The sequence below is a fragment of the Scleropages formosus genome, chromosome 4 (assembly GCF_900964775.1).
Source record: "Scleropages formosus chromosome 4, fSclFor1.1, whole genome shotgun sequence".
Taxonomy (NCBI): domain Eukaryota; kingdom Metazoa; phylum Chordata; class Actinopteri; order Osteoglossiformes; family Osteoglossidae; genus Scleropages; species Scleropages formosus.
In genome coordinates this window covers 23,871,695-23,895,599 of record NC_041809.1, presented here as the reverse complement: position 1 = coordinate 23,895,599, position 23,905 = coordinate 23,871,695, and the positions used below count along the sequence as shown (strand labels likewise).

The 23,905-nt window shown below is 43.6% G+C and overlaps 1 protein-coding gene across 1 annotated transcript in view; it reads left to right on the top strand.

Annotated features, from left to right (window-relative positions):
- frem2a (FRAS1 related extracellular matrix 2a) overlaps positions 1 to 20,474 on the top strand; it is a 51,537-nt gene extending 31,063 nt beyond the window's left edge. Inside the window, exons 7-24 of the mRNA XM_018755450.2 lie at positions 4,782 to 4,931; positions 5,889 to 6,098; positions 6,253 to 6,450; positions 6,852 to 7,016; positions 7,349 to 7,531; positions 7,968 to 8,098; positions 8,326 to 8,484; positions 8,936 to 9,239; positions 10,564 to 10,695; positions 11,082 to 11,413; positions 13,929 to 14,121; positions 14,433 to 14,537; positions 14,847 to 14,974; positions 15,833 to 15,967; positions 16,148 to 16,274; positions 16,811 to 16,998; positions 17,231 to 17,377; positions 17,874 to 20,474. Coding sequence (XP_018610966.2) covers positions 4,782 to 4,931; positions 5,889 to 6,098; positions 6,253 to 6,450; positions 6,852 to 7,016; positions 7,349 to 7,531; positions 7,968 to 8,098; positions 8,326 to 8,484; positions 8,936 to 9,239; positions 10,564 to 10,695; positions 11,082 to 11,413; positions 13,929 to 14,121; positions 14,433 to 14,537; positions 14,847 to 14,974; positions 15,833 to 15,967; positions 16,148 to 16,274; positions 16,811 to 16,998; positions 17,231 to 17,377; positions 17,874 to 18,380 — 3,494 coding nt within the window. The 3' untranslated portion in view covers positions 18,381 to 20,474. The remainder of the gene's footprint in view (positions 1 to 4,781; positions 4,932 to 5,888; positions 6,099 to 6,252; positions 6,451 to 6,851; positions 7,017 to 7,348; positions 7,532 to 7,967; positions 8,099 to 8,325; positions 8,485 to 8,935; positions 9,240 to 10,563; positions 10,696 to 11,081; positions 11,414 to 13,928; positions 14,122 to 14,432; positions 14,538 to 14,846; positions 14,975 to 15,832; positions 15,968 to 16,147; positions 16,275 to 16,810; positions 16,999 to 17,230; positions 17,378 to 17,873) is intronic.
- The last annotated feature ends 3,431 nt before the right edge of the window (positions 20,475 to 23,905 follow it).

The window sequence follows — 23,905 nt, the reverse complement described above, 5'->3', positions numbered from 1 at the left end:
TAAATACCGTACAGGGGCGATCAAAAATGACTGACTGTGATGAGGTCTTTGGACAGAAGCTTACTAAACCAATAAGAAATCTGCCAGTCTTAACCCATTTCTCCAAGAACACAATGCACAAGTGCTGTATGAAGGTGCTATCATTCTTAAACATCCTGTCTCAGCTGTTTTGTTTGGAATCCTGGTTATCTGAAAAATCTCTGTGTCAAGGAACCATGCCCTGAGGTGTGAGATTATTGTCTGTAATCTGAACCTTGTGCACAGCTCAAACACAGCAACCCAACCGACTCCAGTGGATGGAACCATGCGAACTTACTTATCTGTAGACACTGGGCTTGTGGAGTCTCACCTTAAAGGGAAGAATGAGAACAGAATGACAATCAGGCAGTCTTTGTGAGCACATAGCTTGGCAGTATATACTCTATTTTATAAGTTTGGCTGAACGTGGTGTGAATCAGATCAGTAGAGAACAGACACATTTTTGTAGATGCCTGCTTTTATGTTTGGCCCCATTGTCATCCAACCGGAGAACTCTGTAACACGCTGTTGAGGACATGAGTTTTGAGGAGAGATGGAGGCAGGGAAATTCACATTTGGAGGAGCCCTAATTCTATAACTCGTTCCACGATAAACAGTGCAGATTGACAGGTTGCACATTATGTCCCTTATCCCTGTACTCCCTCCTTCCTTTCTGCAAACAAGCTGGTTTAGGAATCATGATGTGTGATGGATGTTAAGACAGCTGAAGTCAGGCAGTACCTATGGCCAACATATATGCCCAGCATGTAGGGATCCAGTACTTAAGATCATTACAGTACATTCAGCATGCAGGGTCACATTGTAGGGTCAATGTAGCACATATGGTCAACAAGTAGGAGCTACACATCCAAAATAAAAAAACAGAAAAAGAGAACTAAATTTGTAATAAAATTGTTTGTTAAAGAGCGCATTAGTCAAATTAGTCCAAGGTTTTTTAAAAGATGGAAGGTCTTTGCCATCTCTGAATAAGTAGGCATTTTACCAATGTCCTTTTCATTAGGGTCTATACATTGACTTTCACACATGCATATTTAAACAAAGACACATTAAAATTCCACATGAGGTTTGGTGTCTTGAGGCTGTGTTAAGCCGTCACTCTTCACGTTGTCGAATGATACGTGGAGATATTGCTCAGAAAGTACACCTAATGTTTTCAAGGCCTTGGATCCTATAAGAATATGTTAAAAGCTTCTCCACACATGTGCACATACTTAGAGCAATTGTTGATAAGTTGAGAACTTATTTCCTGCAGACTCTCTCAGATGTAATTGCCATTTTAATATAGGTTAAGTAGCCTCAAGTGCCTCTGGGAAAACAGGAAACACTCAAACACACTCAAACTGTCATGTCTGCTGTCTGATGTTGCTCACCTGGGAACATCCACAGTCTTAGCAGACCTGTCATTACAATCCCTTTTGGATGCCAGTGGGCGGGGCTTGAGGTTCCGGGTGCCGGATGATCCAAGAGTTGCCAAGGGGCCTGGAACCCTTTCATTACCAAGAGAAGAGATGAGTGATTCCTGGGGTAACTTTCGTAGGACTGGCATACCTGGTTTAGGCATCCCTGCTGCTCATTTAAATCTTTAACAAGGCACATTATCTTAATTTCATATTAATTTGAGCTAGAATCTTTAAGGAATACAGCAGAATTATGACCCATAATTTTGGTAGAATAATTATCAAGAATAAATTTCACAGGATGAGCAAGTTTTCAGTTCAACAGCTGTTGGCAGGAGGCTAGAATCTCCTCAAGCTGTTTTCTTAAACCTGACCCACTACCATTGACAGACATATTACTAAGGAGCTTAAAAGGACTTGGAGATGTGCACCAAATGCCAAAGCAGAAGTAGCTGAGCTGGCAGAGGCGTTCGTCAAAGCCCACGAGCCTCAGGCTGACTGCAGCGGAGCTTCCCACTCTAAATGGAACAGGCAGTCGGGAGAGAGTAACCTTGTGGTCGGTGAACTGGACTTTTGATCAGGAGGTTGCTGGTTCATGTACCAAGACAGGCCATACTGGTTAGCCTTGAGCATGGTATTTGATCTGAATTGCTTCTGTAAAATATATCCAGCTGTATTAATGGGTAAAATATAGTTTGTGGCCAAGTGAGGCACATGTGTTGGCAGAGGACTATTGACTAACTAGTGTGGTATCATTACAATGATTCCTCTGTTTTCCAAAATATGCAAAGTCACAGCATTCTGCTGGTAATAGTAATGCTACTGAGCTAAAAGCTAAATTCCCCCAAGTGATTATAGATAAAAAAGAAGATCAAACACAGATCCACATTTAATTAAAAACTTAATTACAGCCTGCAGTCAAGCACCCTTGGTATCCGCTTTATGGACAATAATCTATTATTCTCAGGAATGGATATCCCAAAGTGATGGATCTATTATTTTACAACATCGAAATATGCACTTGATTGTTAGGCACCTTGCCATTCCTTGGATTAAACATCGATTTGTTTCCACAGACTAACCTTTGTTGTCAGGCTGAAGGAACTGATGTGTGACTAAATCCTGTGAGTTTTGAGTCTTTCAATTTATCGCTTTGCAAAAGGGAAATAAAGGTTGACAACCATTTTCCACGCAATTTAAAATTAACAATTAGGAAACCCTGTTCTGTTTTTTCTCAGAGGCATGAAAGTGCTCTAAAACGGTTGGTTGAAATATCTGTAAAACACATTACGTTTGAGAAACTTGAGGAAATAAAAGTTTTGCTATTTTTGTTTTTTGCTTTCTTTGCAATACTGAAGGTTAAGACCACAGAAGTGAACTCAGAACTCTGGCGACAAAAATTTTCCTCCCAGCCAACCCTTTAACAAGACGGTTTTGGAAAGCTGTCACAAAAACAAAAAAATTGACTGACTTAATAGACCACCTTCTGGCACAAGCGCATGGGTCAAAATAAGTTTTTTTTCTTTACAAAAGGAGAAAAAACAGAGCAATTTTCCCTTCCTTCAAACTGTCATCAGCTTGGTTATCTCCTGAGCAGTAGAGAAGGAAAAAGAATAGGGTTGCCCTGCCATGGATACGGTCATGAACTTTCAGTCATCTGTCAAGGTTGCTGACATTCAGTTTTACTGCACCAAATGACGAGTTATAATGAGTGGGTTCTAGAACAAGGTATCCTATTGAGCAAAGAAGAAGGGTACAGACCACAACTCTGCTTTTTTTCTGCTCTTTTACTATATAGTAGACACCATATCACTCCATCAGTTGAGATTGCAGCTGCACAGGGGTAGAAGATCATTATTTACATATGCTTAGTAAAACTTTGCAGAGGTCACCTGGGGCCTTTGGTGGATGGCTGTCACACCCCTTCAGTTAACCTGGGCAGGGCTGTGGTCAGAGTTCTGGAGATTTTGTAGATTTTTTTTGTCTCTCAGCTAATGAGCCATGGATGTTTGAAGTCTGCCATTTGTATGCTTTTGACTCTAACCCTATCTGATCATAGGTTCTTGTCATTCCTCAATCATTCCTATTTTCTTCTATGCCTACCCTCTGATCATACCTATCTGTTCCCTGGCTTCCAAGACCTGTATTTGAACCAACGTAGATCACCATTGGTTTTATTGCCCATATTGCATGATGGGAGTATGGTGCCATGCTTCTTAGATTCAAGAGCTGTTTAAGCAGAAGCTTTCAAACACATCTCGTTCCAGTACTTGAACCTTTTCAGCTTTAACACCAAAGCTTTAGACATATCAATAGGGCATGTGAACCACCAGAAAGAGATAAGGTAGTTAAGGGACTGAACTTGTGGAAACACTGCAGGTTTAAATGCTAGGATGGAAGTTCTTGAACATTTGAGCAGGATGTGGGTTGTTTTTGACTGGAACATCTTCAGAGCAGAGAGGGAGACATTCTTAGTCTGTTATTAAAAAAATAAAATGTAAGCAACTTGCCCTGTCGTTTGTCATGGAGAGGCACAGCACTGACTTGTTGGTGCTTGTCAACCAAGCAGTGGTGCTGTGTTGGATGATTCTCCCCACATCCGAGATATGTGCCCAGGCAGGTAGAAGTAAAAAAGACAGTTCTAGCTTTTTTCTATACCCAGTTATTTTCGGAGAATACCACACACATAAGGCATCACAAAGGTGGGTATCAAAAGGTGTCCCTCTGTATCATTTCTCCTTTGGTTTCACTGTCTGCTACTCTAATAGTATTTTTTTTCTTTCATGGACACTCTTGGGACTAGTGGTTTGTGGCACTGTAGTATTATGTTTAGGGGTAAATAGATTGAGTTTAATCATTTAATTTGGAGGGTCAGAATTTCAACAGTATGGCACAGTGATTAGAAACCAGAATTCTGGGGGGATCTTTGCATGAAAGGTGCATTTTACATTTACATTTATTCATTTACCAGACACTTTTCTTCGAAACGACATACATCTCATAGTTTAATAAATTTAATTAAATTTAAACTTGTTCAGCTGTTCCTTATTCCTGCTAGTCATAAATGTACAGTTTAGGCATTATTTTTGCCTATATGTTCAGATCGAAATAAATTCCTGGTTCCTGTCCATTGGGAACTTCCAAGGAATATCATGATAAATAAAAAAAAAAGGATAGACTTTCTCTTCACTCCCTGTCAAAAAGATAATCATGAAACCACATGATACCATGTGACAGGAGAGAGAACATTTATTGTACATTGCTGTAACAGTTTCTTTGGAGGGTGGACTCTGGAGTGTATGTATTTGTAGAGACCAACATCTTAGGAGTCCTCCATTTCCACAGCACCTGTCTTCTATTTCGGAGACCTGGAGTACTTCGTGGATGAAAGTGATGGGTATGTGGAGGTGCGTGTGTGGAGAACTGGGACTGACCTGTCTAAAGCAGCCACCATCACCGTGAGGTCCCGGAAAACAGACCCCGTTTCTGCTGAAGGTGGGTTCCTCTCTCATAAGTGGTTTTTTTATAGTGATAGGTGCAACGACTGCTGTAAGTGGATTCACCACCTCAAAAAGGATCCTCATATTTCACAAGAAAAATGTCTCTATTGTTGACAAAACAGATACCTTCAAATATGCATGCCCTGTGAACAAAGCCAGGCCTCTGGTGTGGGTAACCCCTAAGGGATGAATTAAATTTCAATCAACTCGGAACAGCGTTGTTGTTCCATGAGCAAGGAGACGGGTGGAGAAGCTTTAGGAATGCATTTATGGGTCCAGGGAGGTGTCTCTGGTGAGGAACAAGGGGTAGTGAGGGTGTCCGACTGGTTGTTATGAACACTGTTTTTGAGGAATGTAAACCACAATTTAAACCGAAGCTCATGCGTACACACTCAGACAGGTACATACACAAAGACCTCAACGCATCAGGAGGTCTATCTACCCACGCCTCCCACTTCTTCCTGGATATCTTGTTTTATATAGCCTTCACCGCATCATCCCTTCTCCATTTTTCTTGCATTGCTCGCTTTTCCCTTCTCATTTCTTGATAATTGCTTATTCCTGCATTTTGTAAGTGCTTTCACTTCTCCAGCTCTTCAGCCTAAGGACCTACCCAATGTGCCAGGAGGGTAAAGCAACACCCTTAATACCCTAGCCTTTCATTAAAAAAAATCTGCCAGTGTCTTCAAAGATACCAATGGGCTCTATGCTGATCTTGTAATCCCAATACAAATTCCAAGCAGTCATCGCTAGTTGTGTGATATTCTAAAAGTATTCATCTGATTCTTCCATTTATGTAGCTTATTTCCCATCATCCAGTTGGCGATATTGCGTGATCTATCCTTAAAGGGAAATAGCAACAAACCAGGGCTTTCATGCATGCTTTGCTACAATCCCCTTAACGTTCCTCTCCCACAAGTCCTGACATTCTTCTCCTCTTGCCCCTCTGCAGCCGGCTCAGACTACGTGGGGATCAGTCGAAACCTGGACTTTGCCCCAGGGGTCAACATGCAGACATTCCGTGTAACCATCCTGGATGACCTGGGCCACCCCGTACTGGAAGGAGTGGAGAGGTTCGAGCTGGTGCTCCGCATGCCCATGAACGCTATCCTGGGAGAGCCTGCAAAGGCCATCGTCTTCATAAATGACTCGATTTCAGACTGTGAGTACAGCAGAGACCAAAGGAGCGCGTTACCCTTCACATACATTTTTGTCATATTAATGAACGATGGAATCGCAGTAAATTCACTAATCTAGGACTGAAGGGCTTGCCTCTTAGCAGGTCCATTGATTATGGAATTGCTTTCACCAATTAGTGCCGAAGGTCCAGTTTCGGAGCCCTATGTATATAGGGAACGAGCACGAAGGTCAAGTCTTGGCCATGGTGTACCGCAGTGGCGACATCAGCCACCGCTCCAGTGTGCGCTGTTATACCCGCCAAGGCTCTGCTCAAGTCATGATGGACTTCGACGAGCGGCCTAACACAGATGACTCCATCATCACATTCCTCCCAGGTATAATGTTGATTGATAACAAATAAAAACAGGAAGGAAAGCTGAACCCTATAGTGCACACCAATACACACAATTTGCAAATAAATCTTTGTTTAGGTAGATTGATGCATACATGGATAGCATGAATGATTAATACACCAGCTGATTTACATATTTGTCAGCACAGCAGGCAGATAAATATGTAATTAAAATGATATTACCATACTCAGGCCCTGACTGAATCAAATTTGCTTTGCTTTTGTGCCAAAAATTGACAAATGAATTTAATGACCTGTTTTTTCCCCATTAGCACCAAGCACAACACATTAAGCTTTGTGATCACCAAATCAAATGGAAATATGTTGAGATCCTTGCCGTAGGTGAATGGTGGGCTTGACAGAGCACTGTCCTCCTACCCCCAGGGGAGGTGGAGAAGCCGTGTGTGCTGTTGCTGGCCGATGACTCAATCCACGAGGACGATGAAGAGTTACGGTTGGTCTTGGGGAGTCCCAAGGGTGACTCCGCATTCGGGGCATCCATCGGGGCACAGAAAGAGACCCTTGTCAAGATAAAAGATGACGCAGACAGTAAGAGCAGACACACATAGATGCTGATATACAGAGACTTGGTTGTTTGGCCAGTTCTACAGGTCTGTGACTCTACATTTACGCTTTTGATACTGCTGTTATTGGAGACAACTTATTGTAGAGTCTAGAGATAAAGAAGGTTTCAGGATTGAAGTCACGGGATGGCAGCTGCTTAACAGTAGTTGATTTGAAAAAATAAAGCTGTATGAAACAAATGCAACCTTTAGCTGTAAGCTTTGTGTGTTGTTTTGGTCATAAACACTTTGGCTCACATGCTTCGGCCTTATCTTTGAACCCAGGTTTAACTTTTGCCCATCATCCCTATCTGACAGAGGCCATCATCAAGTTTGGCGAGACCAAATTCAGCGTGAGTGAGCCATGGGAGGCTGGCCAGGTGTCAGTGGTCCGGATTCCAGTGCTGCGGATGGGGGACACCTCCAAGGTGTCGCTGGTTCGAGTCCATACTAAGGATGGCTCTGCCATCTCTGGAGAAGACTACCACCCTGTATCTGAGGGTGAGCCATGCTTTGGTCAAGTACATACAGGCCTCACAGCAGAGCCAAACGTCTGGCTCATTGGCCACATCAAGAGGACATCTCTGTGCCTCTTTAGCCCACATGAGTTAAGCAATAGCTGTGCATTTTTCTAAAACCGCAACCAGGCAGTCCTGAGAAAGCTCAGCTCTGATCAGTCGATAATCATTGGTTTTGCGGTTTCTCTCATTTTCTTAGTTAAAAACAAAAACAGCAAATAACAGTTCTTTTTCAACTTATAGAAAATGATAACCTTGTAACTTTCTGGTTATGTCCATGAAAAAAGCTTTATATTTCGTATACTTTGCAGACTGACTTAAAAGCTGAGGTTCCCCAATAATCCATAACTAATTGGTATGCTCTGTTCTGCTATGCCGAGTTTGTAGAAGGAGGTAATGATGAGAACATATTTTGGCAGACATCGAGTTCAAAGAGGGGGACACTCGGCATGTGGTGCAGGTGGAGGTCCTGTTTGATGGAGTGCGGGAGATGAGGGAGGCCTTCACTGTCCACCTCAAGCCTGATGAGAACATGGTAGCAGAAACTCAGGTACAGAAGATACCTACATGTGTTGCCTAGAGACAAAATACAATGGTCTGTGGGACATCAGACAATTTCACTGAAATTATATGCCCTTTTTTGCCCCTCTCATGCATGATAATTGCTAGAACCTCAGGTGCCATTTCACCTAAAGCTTAAATCCTTTTTTTGTGCATCATCTATAAATACGTTTTAATGTTTTCTACTGTTTTTCTGACCCTTTTGACACCTTCCAGATGAGCAAAGCCATCGTCTATATTGAAGAGACCAACAGCATGGCAGATGTCACATTCCCCTCTTTGCCAGAGGTGGTGTCCTTGATAGACTATGACCACCCAGGACGGAGCAAGGACCACCCCCAGCCTGTAGCTGGGTACCCCGTCGTCTGTGTTACGGTGTGTCTGTCACTGGCCTGCCAGTGCAACATGCAAGAGACTTATGAGTGGAACAATTATGGGAGAGACAATGCGAATTTTGACAATCATCATAAATACTGGTAAACCCACTAGATGCCAAACTCTTATAAAGTGTTCCTAAACCACTAAAGCCTGGACTACTCAGGTGAACTAATGTCTTCCCTGCATTATTAAATTAGAAGTGCCACTGAAAGAACATTTAATGGCGCTCCCTGTGAGGGCTGAGCAGCTTACTCTTTAAGAGGTCCATAGGGAGGAGGATCAGACACAGTTTCACGGCTATTGATCTGCTGAAGTACGGCATTCTTTGTGTCTGTGGGTGTCTGTGTAAGTGGATAAAGCGTCAGTTGAAGCTCTGAGTTGCAGTGGTTGCAGGAAATCATAATGAATAGCATCTCGTTTACTGAGAGATGTTCTTCAACACCCTCAGGCTTGTAACCAGAAATACTCCGACTATGACAAGACGGGGTCCATCTGCGCCAGCGAGAACATCAATAACACGCTGACCAAGTATCGCTGGCTGGTCAGCGCCCCAGCTGGACTTGACGGGGTCACCAGCCCCATGCGTGAAGTGGACTTCGACACTTTTTTCACCTCCTCCAAGCTCATCACCCTGGACTCTATCTACTTCCAAGCTGGGTCACGGGTCCAGTGCGCCGCCCGTGCCGTCAACTCTGATGGCAACGAAGGGCTGGAGCTCAGCAGCCCCATTGTCACTATCAGTGTTGAGGAAGGTGAGTGATCCCCTAGGAAGTTATTGACACTTAGTCATGCCCTCTTATTAAGAAACAAGAAGTTGTTGAAACACTACCTGCTCTCTTACTACTGAAGAGGGACCTATGTACTTGTTTTGCACTCGCCGTTGTAGTGGGGACCTGTAGTCTTAGGGGTAGAATTAAGGTTTTTCCATTGAAATTTCTGTGCTTTAGTCAAGTCAAAGTGGCTTTATTGTCATTTCAACCATATACAGCTGGTTCAGTATAGAGTGACATGAAACAACATTCCTCCAGGACCATGGTGCTAAATAAAACAACACAAAGCTACCTACACAAAACAATAAACACAGTAAAAAAACAGACGATATTACAATATAACAATAAATACCATACATATAAACATACTAATTGGCAGCAAAAAAATACAGCTGGTCAGTACAGTGAAGAACAATGCAAAATATTGCAAAGGGAGTGGAATGGTGTTCAGTGGAGTATGAGTTTGTGTGTATATGGATGCATGTATGTGTGTGTGGGTTGGTATCAGTCCAGGCCCTGGGTATTGAGGAGTCTGATGGCTTGCCCCTGAGGGCCCAAATGCTTTGGTACTTTTTCTCGGATGGCAGGAGGGTGAAGAGTTTGTGTGAGGGGTGCATGGGGTCATTCGCAATGCTGGTGGCTTTGCGGATGCAGCGTGTGATGTAAACGTCTGTGATGGGGGGGCGGCGGGGGAGACCACGATGATCTTCTTAGTTGTCCTCACTATCTGCTGCAGGTCTTGCGATCCAAAACAGTGCAATTTCTAAACCAGGCAGTGATGCAGCTGCTCAGGATGGTCTCGATAGTCCCTCTGTAGAATGTGGTGAGGATGGGGAGGTGGGAGATGGGCTTTCTCAGCCTTCGCAGAAAGTAGAGATGCTGCTGGGCTTTCTTGGCTGTGGAGCTGGTGTTGAGGGACCAGGTGAGGTTTGCCGGCAGGTGAACACCTAGAAATTTGGTGCTCTGGATGATCTCCATGGAGGAGCCGTCAAAGTCCAGCGGATAATTGTCACTCCTTGCTCTCCTGAAGTCAGCAACAATCTCTTTTGTTTTGTCCACGTTCAGGGACAGGTTGTTGGCATAAAATAATAATATTAAATTTTAATATTTTACAGTAATTTTATATTTCTGAGCATGGAGGCTGAGTTCTGTAATGGATTATTCATGCTGACTTTTCGTGTTAAGACAAACAATGGATGTGTTCTTCATATTTGTGTTTTGTATTCCATGTATCTGTCTGCCATGTGTACAGTGTCAGAAGTGTATCTTGCAAGCTGTCATTGTGTGGCCTAACCTGTCCTTGCAGGCATGTGCCAGCCCCGCCGAGTGGGCACAGTGGGCGCAGAGCCCTTTTCCGCCAAGCTGCGCTACACAGGAGCCGATGACCCCGAACACGCCAATCTCATCAAGCTGACTGTCACCATGCCCCACATCGACGGTAAGAAAGGAGCCTCATCCAGTGAACTGTGATGGCCGGGGATCTGCACACCTGAACCAAAGCAGAGCCCATGCAGAAACAACTTGTTTTAGCCACTAGTGCACATGGAGAGATGGGTGCTTTGAAACCATTGGAACTGGTGCTATTCCAGTTGTTCTTCCCCATGTTGTGCACCAGCAGGACTTCTCTGCTGTCCCATATCTACAGCCCTCTTCCCGCTCCTCATGAACCTCTTGCAAAGATCGTTGCTCCACTATCTCTCACACCAGTTCTCTCTTTTTTCCTTGCACTCTTTCATTCTAGTCCGTGTCCCTATTTGCATCCTGCTGCCTTCTTCCTCAAGCCTGTCTCCAGAGCCTAACCCCTTGTCCCTTCTGTTTCTGCAGGCATGTTGCCCGTGGTGTCTACACGGCCACTGTCCAACTTCGAACTGACACTGAGTCCCGACGGCACACGGGTGGGCAACCACCGCTGCTCCAACCTGCTGGACCACCATGAGGTGACCACCCGACACGGTTTCCTGACCAACCGCATCAGTGCCGGTGGCCCCATCGGGGAGACAGTGCCCTACCAGTACAGCACCGCCCTGCGGGGCTCTGGGGCACTGCGCTTCTACAGTAACCTGAACCTGGAGGCCTGCCTGTGGGAGTTTATCAGCTACTATGACATGTCTGAACTGCTGACCGACTGTGGGGGCACCATCGGCACTGACGGGCAGGTGAGCGGGTGTATTATGGCCTGTGGGCCAGAAGTTGCGCAGAGTGAATGGTGTGAGCTCCCCCCACCCCAACAGTCAAACTAATTCCACGTGCTGTTGTGAAAGAAGATAGCAGAACTGAGGGGCACAGCTTATCATCTGCACTCACCATGAAACTGCAAGCTGTGTACTGCAATGGAAAACGCAACCTTTTTTATATTTAAGATTACATAATCTTTCTGTCGATCAGACAGGTCATATTTACATGCTCAGTCCATACTGTATGTAGGGTTATGGTACTCTGCATTGCACTGTTTACTCCTCCTTTAACTGTGACACAGAAAATCTCCCCAGTTCGACTCGTGACTCTGGAAGAAGCAGGAAAGGTCAGAAATGAATGTGTCTTGCTGTGGGGCAGTGTGTTGTATGAACGTCCTCTGTGATGACCAAACTAATCATTGAGTTCTTCTCACAATGGCTAGGGTCGCTCCAATGGCAAAGAGCCTCTAGTCCCATGTGCTGGGAGCCACCACAGTGGTGCCTAAGAGCCATGAGACCTTTTGTATGACGGTTTATTTTCCTCTCAGTTGTTGCTCCTTCGAAGCAGGGGGTTCCCACTGAATGTGTGTCTGTGTCCCTGTAAAATGTCCCTTGTTGCTTAAGGCACTGCTTTCACCTTGGAAACCCACTCTGTTTTACCTCCAGTTCATTACCAGCGATTTGCATGTAAAATGCTAACAGGTTGTCCTGTAAATGTTTTCTTTTAAAGCAGCTTATCGGGGAAAATCCATCTTCATGTTTCTGTATGTGCCGCTCATTTTCTAGACCCTTAGAACTCTGCTCTCCTTCCTGTAGACAATTAAGATTATTTTATGCTGGTCTGAATTATTTTACATAGAAGGCTAAATCCATTTAATGCTGTTTTCTTATTCCTGGGGCTCAGTTTTGGACTGTGTTTCTGTAGTTATTACTGAATATAAGAACGACTGAAAATGAAAATCAGAGATCACCACAATTGTTCACATTTATTGATGAGCCAAAGCCTGTATTTTTCTTGAGTCTAAATGGCCAGTGGGTAAGTACTGCCCTCTATCGGCCAGTTCTGTTACTGCTTGTCGGTCTGCTCACCTGTATCATGCAAATGTTTTTCTTTATGTACTGAGCTGAAGGACAGATATGAAACAGAAAAACAGAAAAGCTTAAGTTCTTAGTTAGTTGAATATCTGTAAACTATAGGGAGCTGTAAGTCAAATTTGGTTAATAACTGATTGCTAGTATATAGACATTACACAAACATAGCAGCACGGTAAAGATGTGAGCGGTAGACTGATCCTATTGGCTTTGTGCCAGAACATAAAACACAGCACGGAAAATACGAAAAATATTTGGGAGTTTTGGGGTATCCCACTGGCCTGTGCACCGCAGGAGCCCCGGTCCCCTCCCCCAGCAATCTCCATCTTCCAACCACCGCTGCCTAAGTGTTTGTTCAGTGCAGACAGATAGCTGATAGAAAGGCTTTTGTTTGTTTTAAACCTGCAAAGGTGCCGAAGTATTCCCTTTTTGGCAGCATGTCAGTAAAGATTCGAGAAAGGAAATGTTTAAGCAAGCTTCTTTGCCACCCTATGGAAGCTGAACAAATAGTTGTTGAGTGTTTTGTTACCATGGTTATGGGCAAGGTAATAACGACAATGGGGGGTTATTTTTCATTTTTATTCTGTTTCCAGTTAGGTACTTGTGTCACACCGGGGTACAAGCATCCAGAGAGCAGTTATACGTGGGCACAGCGCTAACATGTGTTAAATATAAGTCATAGGTAGCAATTGCGCTGCTATTTTAGTTCAGAAGTTTTCTGTCACATCTGTGTTTTCCTCCGCTAATCTCTGAATCGTGCTCAGCTCCATTATTGCTGGGGTCCTTGCAGGGGTTCAGCCCCAGGCTCAACTATTGTTCAGCTTCCATGGTTTTCTTTGTGAGTAAATACTACGGTATCTGTGCTTTGGAGGAACCCACTGACCTTCATAATGGCCGGAGGCTCTACTAATCAGTGTGAGACGAGCACATCGGACTGACGCAGCGCAGGGTTGGGTTTGAGCGACCGCGGCGCCCCGCTCACCCCACACAGCTCAGACTGTGGGTCATTCATCACCCTGCTGTCTGTACCCGTAGACAAGGGTGAGGCTCTACGAAGCCTTTGCACCAGCTGGGGCAGGTGGAGCCTTTGACAGGTTAGCAGCGTGGCGACAAGTGCTGGGGCGCCTTGTAAATCAATCAGCAGCTCTGCTGGCAGCCTTGTTTTCTGCCTGTCACCGGAAGCTTCTCTGGAGCGCAGCCACTGTGAGTGACACATCAGTGCCGCTCCGATGGTCGCCTGAGTGTGAGATAACGGTTGTGTATCCAGGGGAGCAGTAGCGCCTGCCAGCGCAAAGGCTGCCAAAAATAAAAGCTAAAGTGAATGTAAAGCAGTGCTCTGTTCAGAATCTTGTGCGCTCCGTGGAGACGTTTACCGGCGCATGTTTGTCATCTGATGGTCTGACAGGTGCTGAACCTCGTCCAGTCATACGTGACCCTGCGGGTCCCGCTGTACGTCTCCTACGTGTTCCACTCCCCAGTGGGCATGGGCGGCTGGCAACACTTTGATCTGCAGTCGGAGCTGCGCCTCACCTTCGTGTATGACACCGCCATCCTGTGGCGTGACGGCATCGGCAGCCCTCCCCAAGCGGAGCTCCAAGGCGAGTCTGAGGTTAAGGGTTCGGGGTGGAAACAGGGGAACGGGGGGAGCGACATACTGCTCAACTGCAGCTCGTGTAGAGTTAGGGCTGCTGCCTTGCAATCTGAAGGTTCTCACTTTGAATCCTCCTCCTGCTCTGGTACCCTTGCACAACACACTTGTGCTCAGCGGACACAGTAAGAATACACGATTGGGGGGAAAAAAACTGCAGCAAATTTTTTAGTTGTCTAACATTTCAAGTGTTCTCGGAAAAAGGAGTCGGCTAAATAAAGGTTAATAATAAAAGTGCTGTTACTATGGACCGTGTTGCAGGTGCCCTCTACCCAACCAGTATGCGCATCAACGAGCAGGGCCGCCTCGTGGTCAACTTCCGAACAGAAGCCCGCTTCCGAGGCCTCTTTGTCACATCGCATTCTGGTCAGTTTACCAGTCTCTTTGACCTGCGGAGAAAGAGTAACTAACTGTACTGGAAGAAATAACCTACATCATGGACATATTCTGTAATCAGTCTTTAACTGGAATAGTCCCACTTTAATGTGGTCACCTCAAAAGTACATGCATTTGAGTACCTGCCTTAGTTTACATAATCAGTCAGTGTTCTGACATGGTTTTAGCACGACTGATCACTAAAACATACTTTGCTGTAAACCGAATACGCAGTTAAGCAGAGAAGCTGCCAAGCGTCCTGCTGTGGCTTTATTGCCTGTGTGTCCCATTTCACTCCAGCCTCCCCTCTATCTTCTGTGGTCATGTGTGCTGACCACCCGGGGCTGACCTTTAACCTGAGTCTGGTGCGGAGCGAGCCCACGTACAACCAGCCCATACAGCAGTGGACTTTCACCTCTGACTTTGCTGTAAGGAGCCGTTTCGAGAATTTCATCATCTGTCATCCACGTCTGTATAAATCTTCGGCCTGTTTTTTTAGCAACTGGCGAAGCAACCAAGTTTGACAGTGCATGCTAGACTGCTACCTGGCAGTCCTCGAGTTACAGCACATGCAATTTATGACCTCCCGGACTAAAGACGGCTGTCCCATTAAATTGTTAAATTATTTTCCAGCCCCTAACCCGTGCTGTCGCAAGGATCCTATATTTGTCATTGTTTGGGTCTCTAACAGAAACTGTTTCTTGTTTACAGAACTTTTTGTTTGCGATTCCCTTAAGGGTACTTATGTAAAATGGCTAGCAAGCAAAAAAGTGAGTGCTCTGGTGGTGTTGAAAAAAAACCATAGACTTAGAAAAGAAAGTGAAAATGATAACGCTGCATGAAAATTTAATACTGTAATATATTTATAATATTATTCTGTATTTCTGTAGCACAAATAATGTGAGGAAAAAATGTAACCAAGCCCATTATAAAATGTAGCATTTATGCATGTTTATATATCTCTATGGGTCGTAAGAGGATTTTTGACAACAAAATCAGCTGGTGATGGTCGTTGGAACGGAACTCCGTCGTAAGCCGGGACCACCTGTACAGTAAATGTCTTTTAGGGACGTACAGGTATCGGTAAGACAGCCCACAGATTACTGTGCTTCCTTTATCATAAAGGGATAATATTTTTGCTCATGTGGTTGACTAATGTTTTTCTGAACCAGGTTGCAGAACAGCTGGAAGTACTCTCTAAGTGCACTTCCTGATGTATGTTATTAGGGAGTTTGTAATTACATACAGAACCTTCCAAACGTGATTCCTAACCCTCCTGCCTCCAGGTGCGTGACTACTCAGGCACCTATACAGTAAAGCTGGTCCCTTGTATCGCCACTCCCTATCTGGAGTACAATTTCCCCCCCATTTGCAGTCCCAGGGAGCCCATCACCTTCGACCTGGACATCCGCTTCCAGCAGGTAAGTCTAGACCACCATGTTTCATCATTTTAGGCCCCATCATATATCTAGGCATTCTGGCACCAGTAGCATTCCTTCATGAAAGAAGCACCTTTTCCTTCCTGGTTTTATGCCTGTGACTATTCTTGTATCGGCTAACAGCTGTTAGTTGACAAGATCCACCTGTTTGTCCACTTCTAGGTGAGCGATCCAGTAGCTGTGGAATTCAGCCTGAACACACAGATGTTCCTGCTGTCCAAGCGCATGCTCTGGCTATCAGATGGGTCCATGGGCTTCGGTCAGGAGAGCGACACGGCTTTCTCAGAGGGTATGAGCTATGTTTCCTAGATTTACAGTGCTGGATATTAACTTAGAGGAAGAATTGTGATGTGAGATGTGGACATAGTTCACTTTGACCTATTGGTTGAACTCGAATGTACTGAAGATCTAGATCAAAATAAATGCCTGATTGTTTTGAAAAATGATTGAAAAATGAAATCCTTTTCTGTAACAGTGCTTGAATAAGTCATAGTAATAGTGACATTCAAACCAATTTTGTTTTTCCACTTTTTCCATTTTCAAGTAATTTAGATTAAATTAGGTTTATTTTAACTTTTTTTTTCTAAAGGTGGACAGTTTCATACTTCATTAGCTGCACCTATGGCTGGACTCTAAATGCTGTTGCTGACGTATAACATCTTTGTTAAAGACCATTGATTTTGCCCAGGATTTGCTTTTTAACGCATCTAATTTGTAGTATAATCAAATTCATTAATTCAAGTTTTGTTTTGTAGAAAATATGATATTCTTTTTAAAACAATGGACATAAAATTGTGCATCAGTCCTCTCCTCTACCTGTTGCAGGAGATATAATTTATGGTCGAGTGATGGTGGACCCAGTGCAGAACCTAGGCAACTCCTTCACCTGTAACATTGAGAAGGTCTTCCTGTGCACCGGGGCTGATGGTTACATCCCCAAATACAACCCCACTAAGTTTGAGTATGGCTGCCTGGCAGATTCTCCCTCCCTGCTTTATAGGTTCAAGATCATTGTAAGTACAACAACACGCTCCGTCACATTTGATCGCATCAAGAGTGGTCTAAACTCATGGATTCTTGGAGAATTATTGTGCTGCATGTTTGATTTTTTTTTCAGAGGTATACATATATCTCACAATAAATAACGTAAGATCTGTTATGTTGATAAAAGGATATTAAAGGTTTGTTTGTGACTTTATGAAGCACTTACAAAACAACATATGGTGCTGTTCCCTCTGTCCATAGGATAAAGCTCAACCGGAGACACAGGCAAGGAGTTTTGGCAGCGTGGACTTCAACTCGCTCCTGGCTGTGGATGATCCTCAAGCACTTCCTCTTGTGAGGCAGCCAGGCTCCGATGGGTTCCAAGTGGACTCCTCCCCTCTGTTCCAGGTTTATCCCTCAACTGTCTAGCAAGCCGTGCCCATAAATGAGCCACAATGTTGCCCCTTGTCTTGTAGGAACAGCTCAAGTCAGTGTAACAGTTATGGTATCCAAAGAATCAAACTGCTGTTAGTCCTTTATGTTCAAGGGCCCATAAGGGTTGATTCTTCACTAGTACCAGGCCCACAGGTACTGACCCAGCTCTAGAATTGCACCTTTACAAAATGGAGGTTTTCCATGTACATTTTTCCATGTACTTGACATTTTTAGCATGTACAAAGCTATGCTGTCAAAGCCTAGACCCATCATGAGTCCACATTTTTCTAGCCTTGGTTGAAGGTGGAAAAGAATGCCTAAGAATTTTCTCTTTACTTGAACTCAAAAGACAACTCAAAGTCTTGAACAAGATCGAGTTACTAATGTGACACATTCAGCATGTGGCTTCATTCACCTGGCAAATTGTACTAGGCAGATGGACATGTTTACACCCTCTCTGTCGCAACAGGTGTCATCAGGACGGGAGTGGTACATCCATGCTATCTACACAGTGCGTTCCAAGGACAACGCCAACCGCGGCATCGGGAAGAGGAGTCTAGAATACCACTCGCTGGTCCCGGCTGTCGACCAGCCTGCTGACATAAACCGTTCCAGAAGGTCAGCCCAAGTGGTACCAGAAGCAGCAGAAGGCATTGGGGTGGAGAACAGCCGGGGCACGAACATCATGCACATTGCACTAGACTACAGCCATCGGCGGGCGAAAGAGGACAGGGAGCTCTTTGCCGATGGCATTGTGCCACGTGAGCTCGATGGGATGAACACGGATGATGGCTTTGTGACTCTGACTGTGGTAGGCATCCTGGTGGGGCTGCTGCTCTTTATCCTCATTGTCATCCTCATCGTTGTGCTGTTGCGCTCCAGACAGATGGAGAAGAAGGGGAAGCCAAAGGGCTCTGGGAGTCAGCAGCCCATAATGACTCAGGGCTGCAGCATTACTGACAGCTCTGAGGTTTGACGAATACTGGAGAACCTGGTGGCGGTTGGGAAAGTCTAGCATTTATTCTTTGGTTTTGTAAGGCATACAGGGACATGTGTCACAGCACCAGCTCAGAAGGCATAGGGTCCTTCCAGCGCGTGCCTAATTATTTGCCTGAAAAACTTACTTGAAAAAACTGCCACAGATCCTCCACTGCAAATTGGGCAGCAAGGCATGGCTGCCATCCAGCGGTCCAGCAGGGGAAAAAGGTCCTTTGTGAAAAGAGGGATATACCTGTCAGTCATTTTCTGTTTTACAGTGTTTGTCATCCCCAGGCAGAATGTTCTGATTCATCCAAAGGTGCTAGGGTTCTTCTTTTATCGTCATGTAAGGCGTATCCAGTGAATTATATATGTTTCTTAATTATGCCAGAGTGGTGACAAAATATTTACATTGCAAGTGCACACTGAACTTCTCATGTAAGTACACAGTTTGTAACATAAAGGTCAGGCTTTGTGTCCTTGTAGTCTACGATTTCAAATAATTCTCATTAGAGTGACCACTACATGGAGAAACACTTGATTTTTGTACTCTTGGTCTCTTCAACCATTATCTGCACTCATTTCCTTTCTCCTTTTATACCCTAAATCAAGAGCATGTTGTAATATGGCACAAAGTCCTGTTCTGAATTCCTGCGTTTTGTCAGATGCCTTATTTAAGCCTTTCCTCAGAAGCGTTAAAACTATTGTTCCCTCCTGTCCTAATATTATGCACCACCAGCTGTCACACTTCCAAACACAAATTTTTGCATTGTGTCGTATACCACTCTGCATGATCTTTTTATATTTTTATTTTACTTTTTGTTTTTTTTTTTTTTTACAGGTTATCAGAAGTATATCAGTAGCAGAGGTTTTTTCAAAAGTGAGATACGAACATGTCGAAACATATCAAAACGTTTTATCAAACAATTTTTCCACATTTCTGTCATAAGTCCCTACATTTCCATTAAGTGAGGGAGTTGCATGTTGGCAGTCACGTCCTGTTGTTTTATAAATTTAAAGAAGCACCTGTTGTAAATGGTGGTGGTACCTTTAGAGTAGCCATGATTTACTGTAAACTGGCCAAGTGGATAGAAGCGACAGCTGATCAGAATATTTCCTGACAGCCCTTTGTTGTTTAATTTTTGTTATTAGTCTTTATTATTGTAGTGTTTATTAATAATCATTGTAAATCAACAGTTTACTCATTTCTGAACTGACAGTAATCTGAATCTAGGGGGGATTCCAGCTGGCCCCATAAAAGTCTACAAGCCAGGCCACAAACTTTGGACATCATCAAAACAATTATTACATAACAGTTTTGGTTTACCCAGTAGAGATCTTATTTCATTTAGAGGGATCTGGTTTCTCTGCAAACCAACACAGTATCTTTGCAGGGCACTTTCATATTAAAGTAGAAGCTTTCTTGAGTTACTAGTGGGCTCAGGTTTCCCCACAACCTCACCTCTTAACTACTTTTTTAAATTCAACATTTTACCATCTGAAAACAAACATTAAAAAAAAAACTGCAGTGTAGTAATGAGTTTTGTCACTCAACATAGAAATGGGATAGGATGTAGGATGTCAACCTTGTAAAACACTTTGCACAAAGGCCAGTTTGACATGTGCAGCCAAATCAGAATGCAGTCACAGGAGTATGTTCACAGGAGTCCGTTCGCGAGCCATTCCGTACAAAGCAAAGTTTTTGAAGTGTTGCATGCCAAAAAGAAGCTGAACATTTCTCACCTCTTGTGAATATGAATGCTATGCAATTTTAACGTAACAGTTTTAAGTCACAAGTCACTGTTTTTTTTTTTCCCCTGTTATGCTAAGGCCTGAAATAGAGGTCTTTGTCATGTATTAAGAATTTCAAAACTGAATTTCACCTATATATGTCTGTGTATTTATGTATATATACGTATTATGAAATAAGTGTTTTGGGAAATGGTCAGTGTTGAATATTGCCAGCGTACTGTAAGTATCTGTAACATAGACCTCTGAAGCACAAAATTCATGTCTGCAAAATAAAGATTTATTTCACCAACAAACAACACAGAGCACATACTTCTATCTGACATTGTATCCTTTTTTGGTGGGTTACACTGGCATGTGACAAATAAACTCTTTTATACATGTCATTCTGATAAAATCAACCTATTCTTCCTCACATAATGGTGTTAATTTATTCCATGAAATCAATTCATTGGGAAAATTCCCACTGTGAATGGATAGAAATAACCATTATTTTCTATGGAAAAAATTGGAAAAAAAATCTGTCACCTAAAATTAAGTAAAATACCAGAATATATTTTATGTATGACAATTCCAATATCAACATATTATATTTGTATAAAATTATTTCTAGAATGTCTTTTAATGTTATATTTTAATTAATCCACAGTCATGGAAGTCCTGAGTATATCCAGAAAGGAGAGGGCATGAGATGGGGAACACCCTAGGAGGAGAAATTTTGAAAATTAAGCCCACTGATGTTTAAGATGAAAAGAAATATCACGGCCTCTGTTTTTCATGCTGCCAAGCCCACGGATACTATGCTGTAAGAGATGCTGTACACCACTGATAATGAAGGCCTGGCCCCCACTGCTCCTGTAGTACCACTGAGCATGGTAGTTATCTTGAATTTCATTTATCTGATTTCAATCACTGCTTGTCCTGAGCAGGGTCACGGTGATCCGGAGCCTATCCAGTAGCATTGGGCACAAGGCTAAGGGTAGTTGTCCTGAATTGCTCCAGTAAAAGTAAGAAATGAATACTTGTCTCCATCCAGTGCCTGTACCACAAGAGGGGAGACCAGCTAACACCATTTAAATTCTACCTGGACACTAGCAGTCACTGTTTCCAGCAATATGTAGAGGATGACACACTAAATTTGTCCAGAAAATCACCAGAGTGACACCACAGGGACACCACAGGAGGACGAAGATCATAAGGGATACAAGCGACTGTACACAAGTAACATTTGTGGAAGTAAAATGACCATGTAACAGGCCAAAATGTTGTTGTTATGAACAATAAGCTTATTGGTTTAAAAGGGAATATATTTTCCAAAGCGATTGCACTGGTTCCGTTGTGAAGGACCCCATTACGTGAGGGCTGAGTGTGGTCCCAAAAGCTCCAGCAGCTCACCTCTTTTAGCGCCAAACCAGACAGTACTTAAAGAAATTCTATACCTTCCTGAGAATCTATCATTGTCCTGCAAACTACGCACTACTTACCATGTAAAACACTTAAAACATACTGTATATCTCACTTACACAACTCACTTCTGTTAACTGCTTATCCGGGAATCACTAGGCGCTAGGCTAGGAAGTCTATGCTCTGGATGGGACACACGGGATGGAGGGCTATGCTCTGGATGGGAGACACAGACGCACAGACGCACGCACGCACGCACGTACGCACGCACAAAGGCCAATTTAGCATCACCAATTCACTCAAATGTACTGGGGGACGAAACCAGAGCACCCAGAGGAAATCCATGCAGACAGAGAGAGAAAACACGATTCCATATAGACTTGGATTTCAACTTACGCCTGAACATTTGGGTGAGTGAGGCAGCAGTGCTACCCGCTGCACCACTGCGGTGCTCACTTAATATATCTCCCTGGCATAAAGTACATTTCACATTTGAATGTAGTTCAAGTATTTTATAATTGTTCAAAATTTGAAGTGTATAACCAGTTTAGGTGCACTTTGACGGGACAGCCGAGTTACACCAGTTGAAAGTAGAGAGAAACATACCAGGAGAGATGATCGAGAAACGCACCATGGCAGAACGCAGAGGAGTGAGCCGAGGGGGATGATTGCAACCTTCCTGTGGCGGGGGGCTCCTGAGAGCTGTGTTGTTTGTAGCCTTGGACTCCCAGTGGGATCATCCTTGGAAAACTGGTTGAAGGCTGTAACTAGGAAAAATGGATTAACTGAGCCTAAGCATTGATATATGATTTTACAATGAGTTAAACTCACCTCAGGAGGAGCCCACATGTACTCTGTTTAACACTGCAGTTATAGAGGCTAGAGGTGGGAGGTGGTCGGTGCCTGTCCTGGTGGTTCCTCCCCAGGGTGGTGGTGGTGCTCACACTCAGTGACACAGTTCAGAGCTCGTTCTAAGGTAGAGAACTACTCCTCCACACCGACGAGCCCCTTGATAGGGGAACCTAGTTAGAATGCCAGCGGGACACTAACTATGGGGGGTCTACAAGGCACATCCCACTGGGAGGAGGCCCTAGGGCAGACCTGGGACATGCTGGAGATACTGTATCTTGGGAGTGCATGGGAACCACTCAAGAGGTGTTGAAATGGAAATACAATCTGTCCTGCTGGGCCTGTTGTCACTGCAACCCTCACCAGGATAAGAAAATGGTTAAAAAAAGAAAGAAAGACAAAAAGTCTTATATTTCAAGTGTAAATGCATCACCACCAGTCCAGTGATGAACATAACTCAAGAACGAGGAGCTGAAAGAGAAGAGAATGAAACTGAGATGATTCAGTTCCTGCTGAATGCAAACACATAAAACCCAGGAGAATCTGGATGCTGATCGGGTGGTGTCTGTCTCCTCGGTTGATAAGAAGATGGAGTATGACATTAGAATCATAGATGTGGCTACTGGGGACATCAAGCAGTGCCTGTCCCAGGACTTCCCTCCTGAAGAACTCCTTTGTCAGTATGTTTGTGGTTGGTGGAAATCAATGGTTTAATTCTTTATTTAGTAGAAATGTGGCACAGTGGCACAGCAGGCGAAGGCTGCTACTGTAGGTGCACTTACGGTATGATGATGTTTAAAACACCATTTTTGTGGTTTTTTTTCAAACAATAAACCACTTCACTCCAGGGGAGATGGCTGCTCTTGTGACACTGGTGGGTAAATTTCAGATAAGAAGTTTCAAATTGTATATACGTCATGCTGACCAATCTGGGTCCTTATCTTCAAAATGGGAAAGGAAGGAAAAGAAGGGGGAGGGCTGGCATAAAATGCTGTATTTCCACACAGTATAAAAGTGAAAAAAAATTCTCTTTTGCTTTCTTCATATTTCTACCTACAGTCATACTTCTGGAAATTTTGAATAAACTGGATGAAGTGAAATTTTGCTGAAAGTTAAACAGCAGAGGGCGCTCAGAGCCAACCTGAGCAAATCAAATGTTCCCATCAAATGTAATAAAAGTCTTAAAAGTGAATTGTTAATTCATGCGGAGATGCAAAACTGTGTTTCTTTACACATTTACTCCTGTCAGGTTGTGACTTGTCCTCCTCTTGGTAAAGCTCACACAGCAAACTGTATGGGGCTCCTGCCGACGTCGTTTCTCCCACAAAAAGTGTCACCTAAATTAAGATACAAAAATAAAAGGTATTTCTGTATGACAACATATTTTTATATTTTATTAAAAGAAAAATTATTTATAGCTTGACTTTGAACTCTATATCTTCATTCGTTTGTTACCATTTCTCCAGTAGGAGAGACTGGCCTGGATTTTTATGACTTAGTAAATGCAGTTTGAACTCCAGC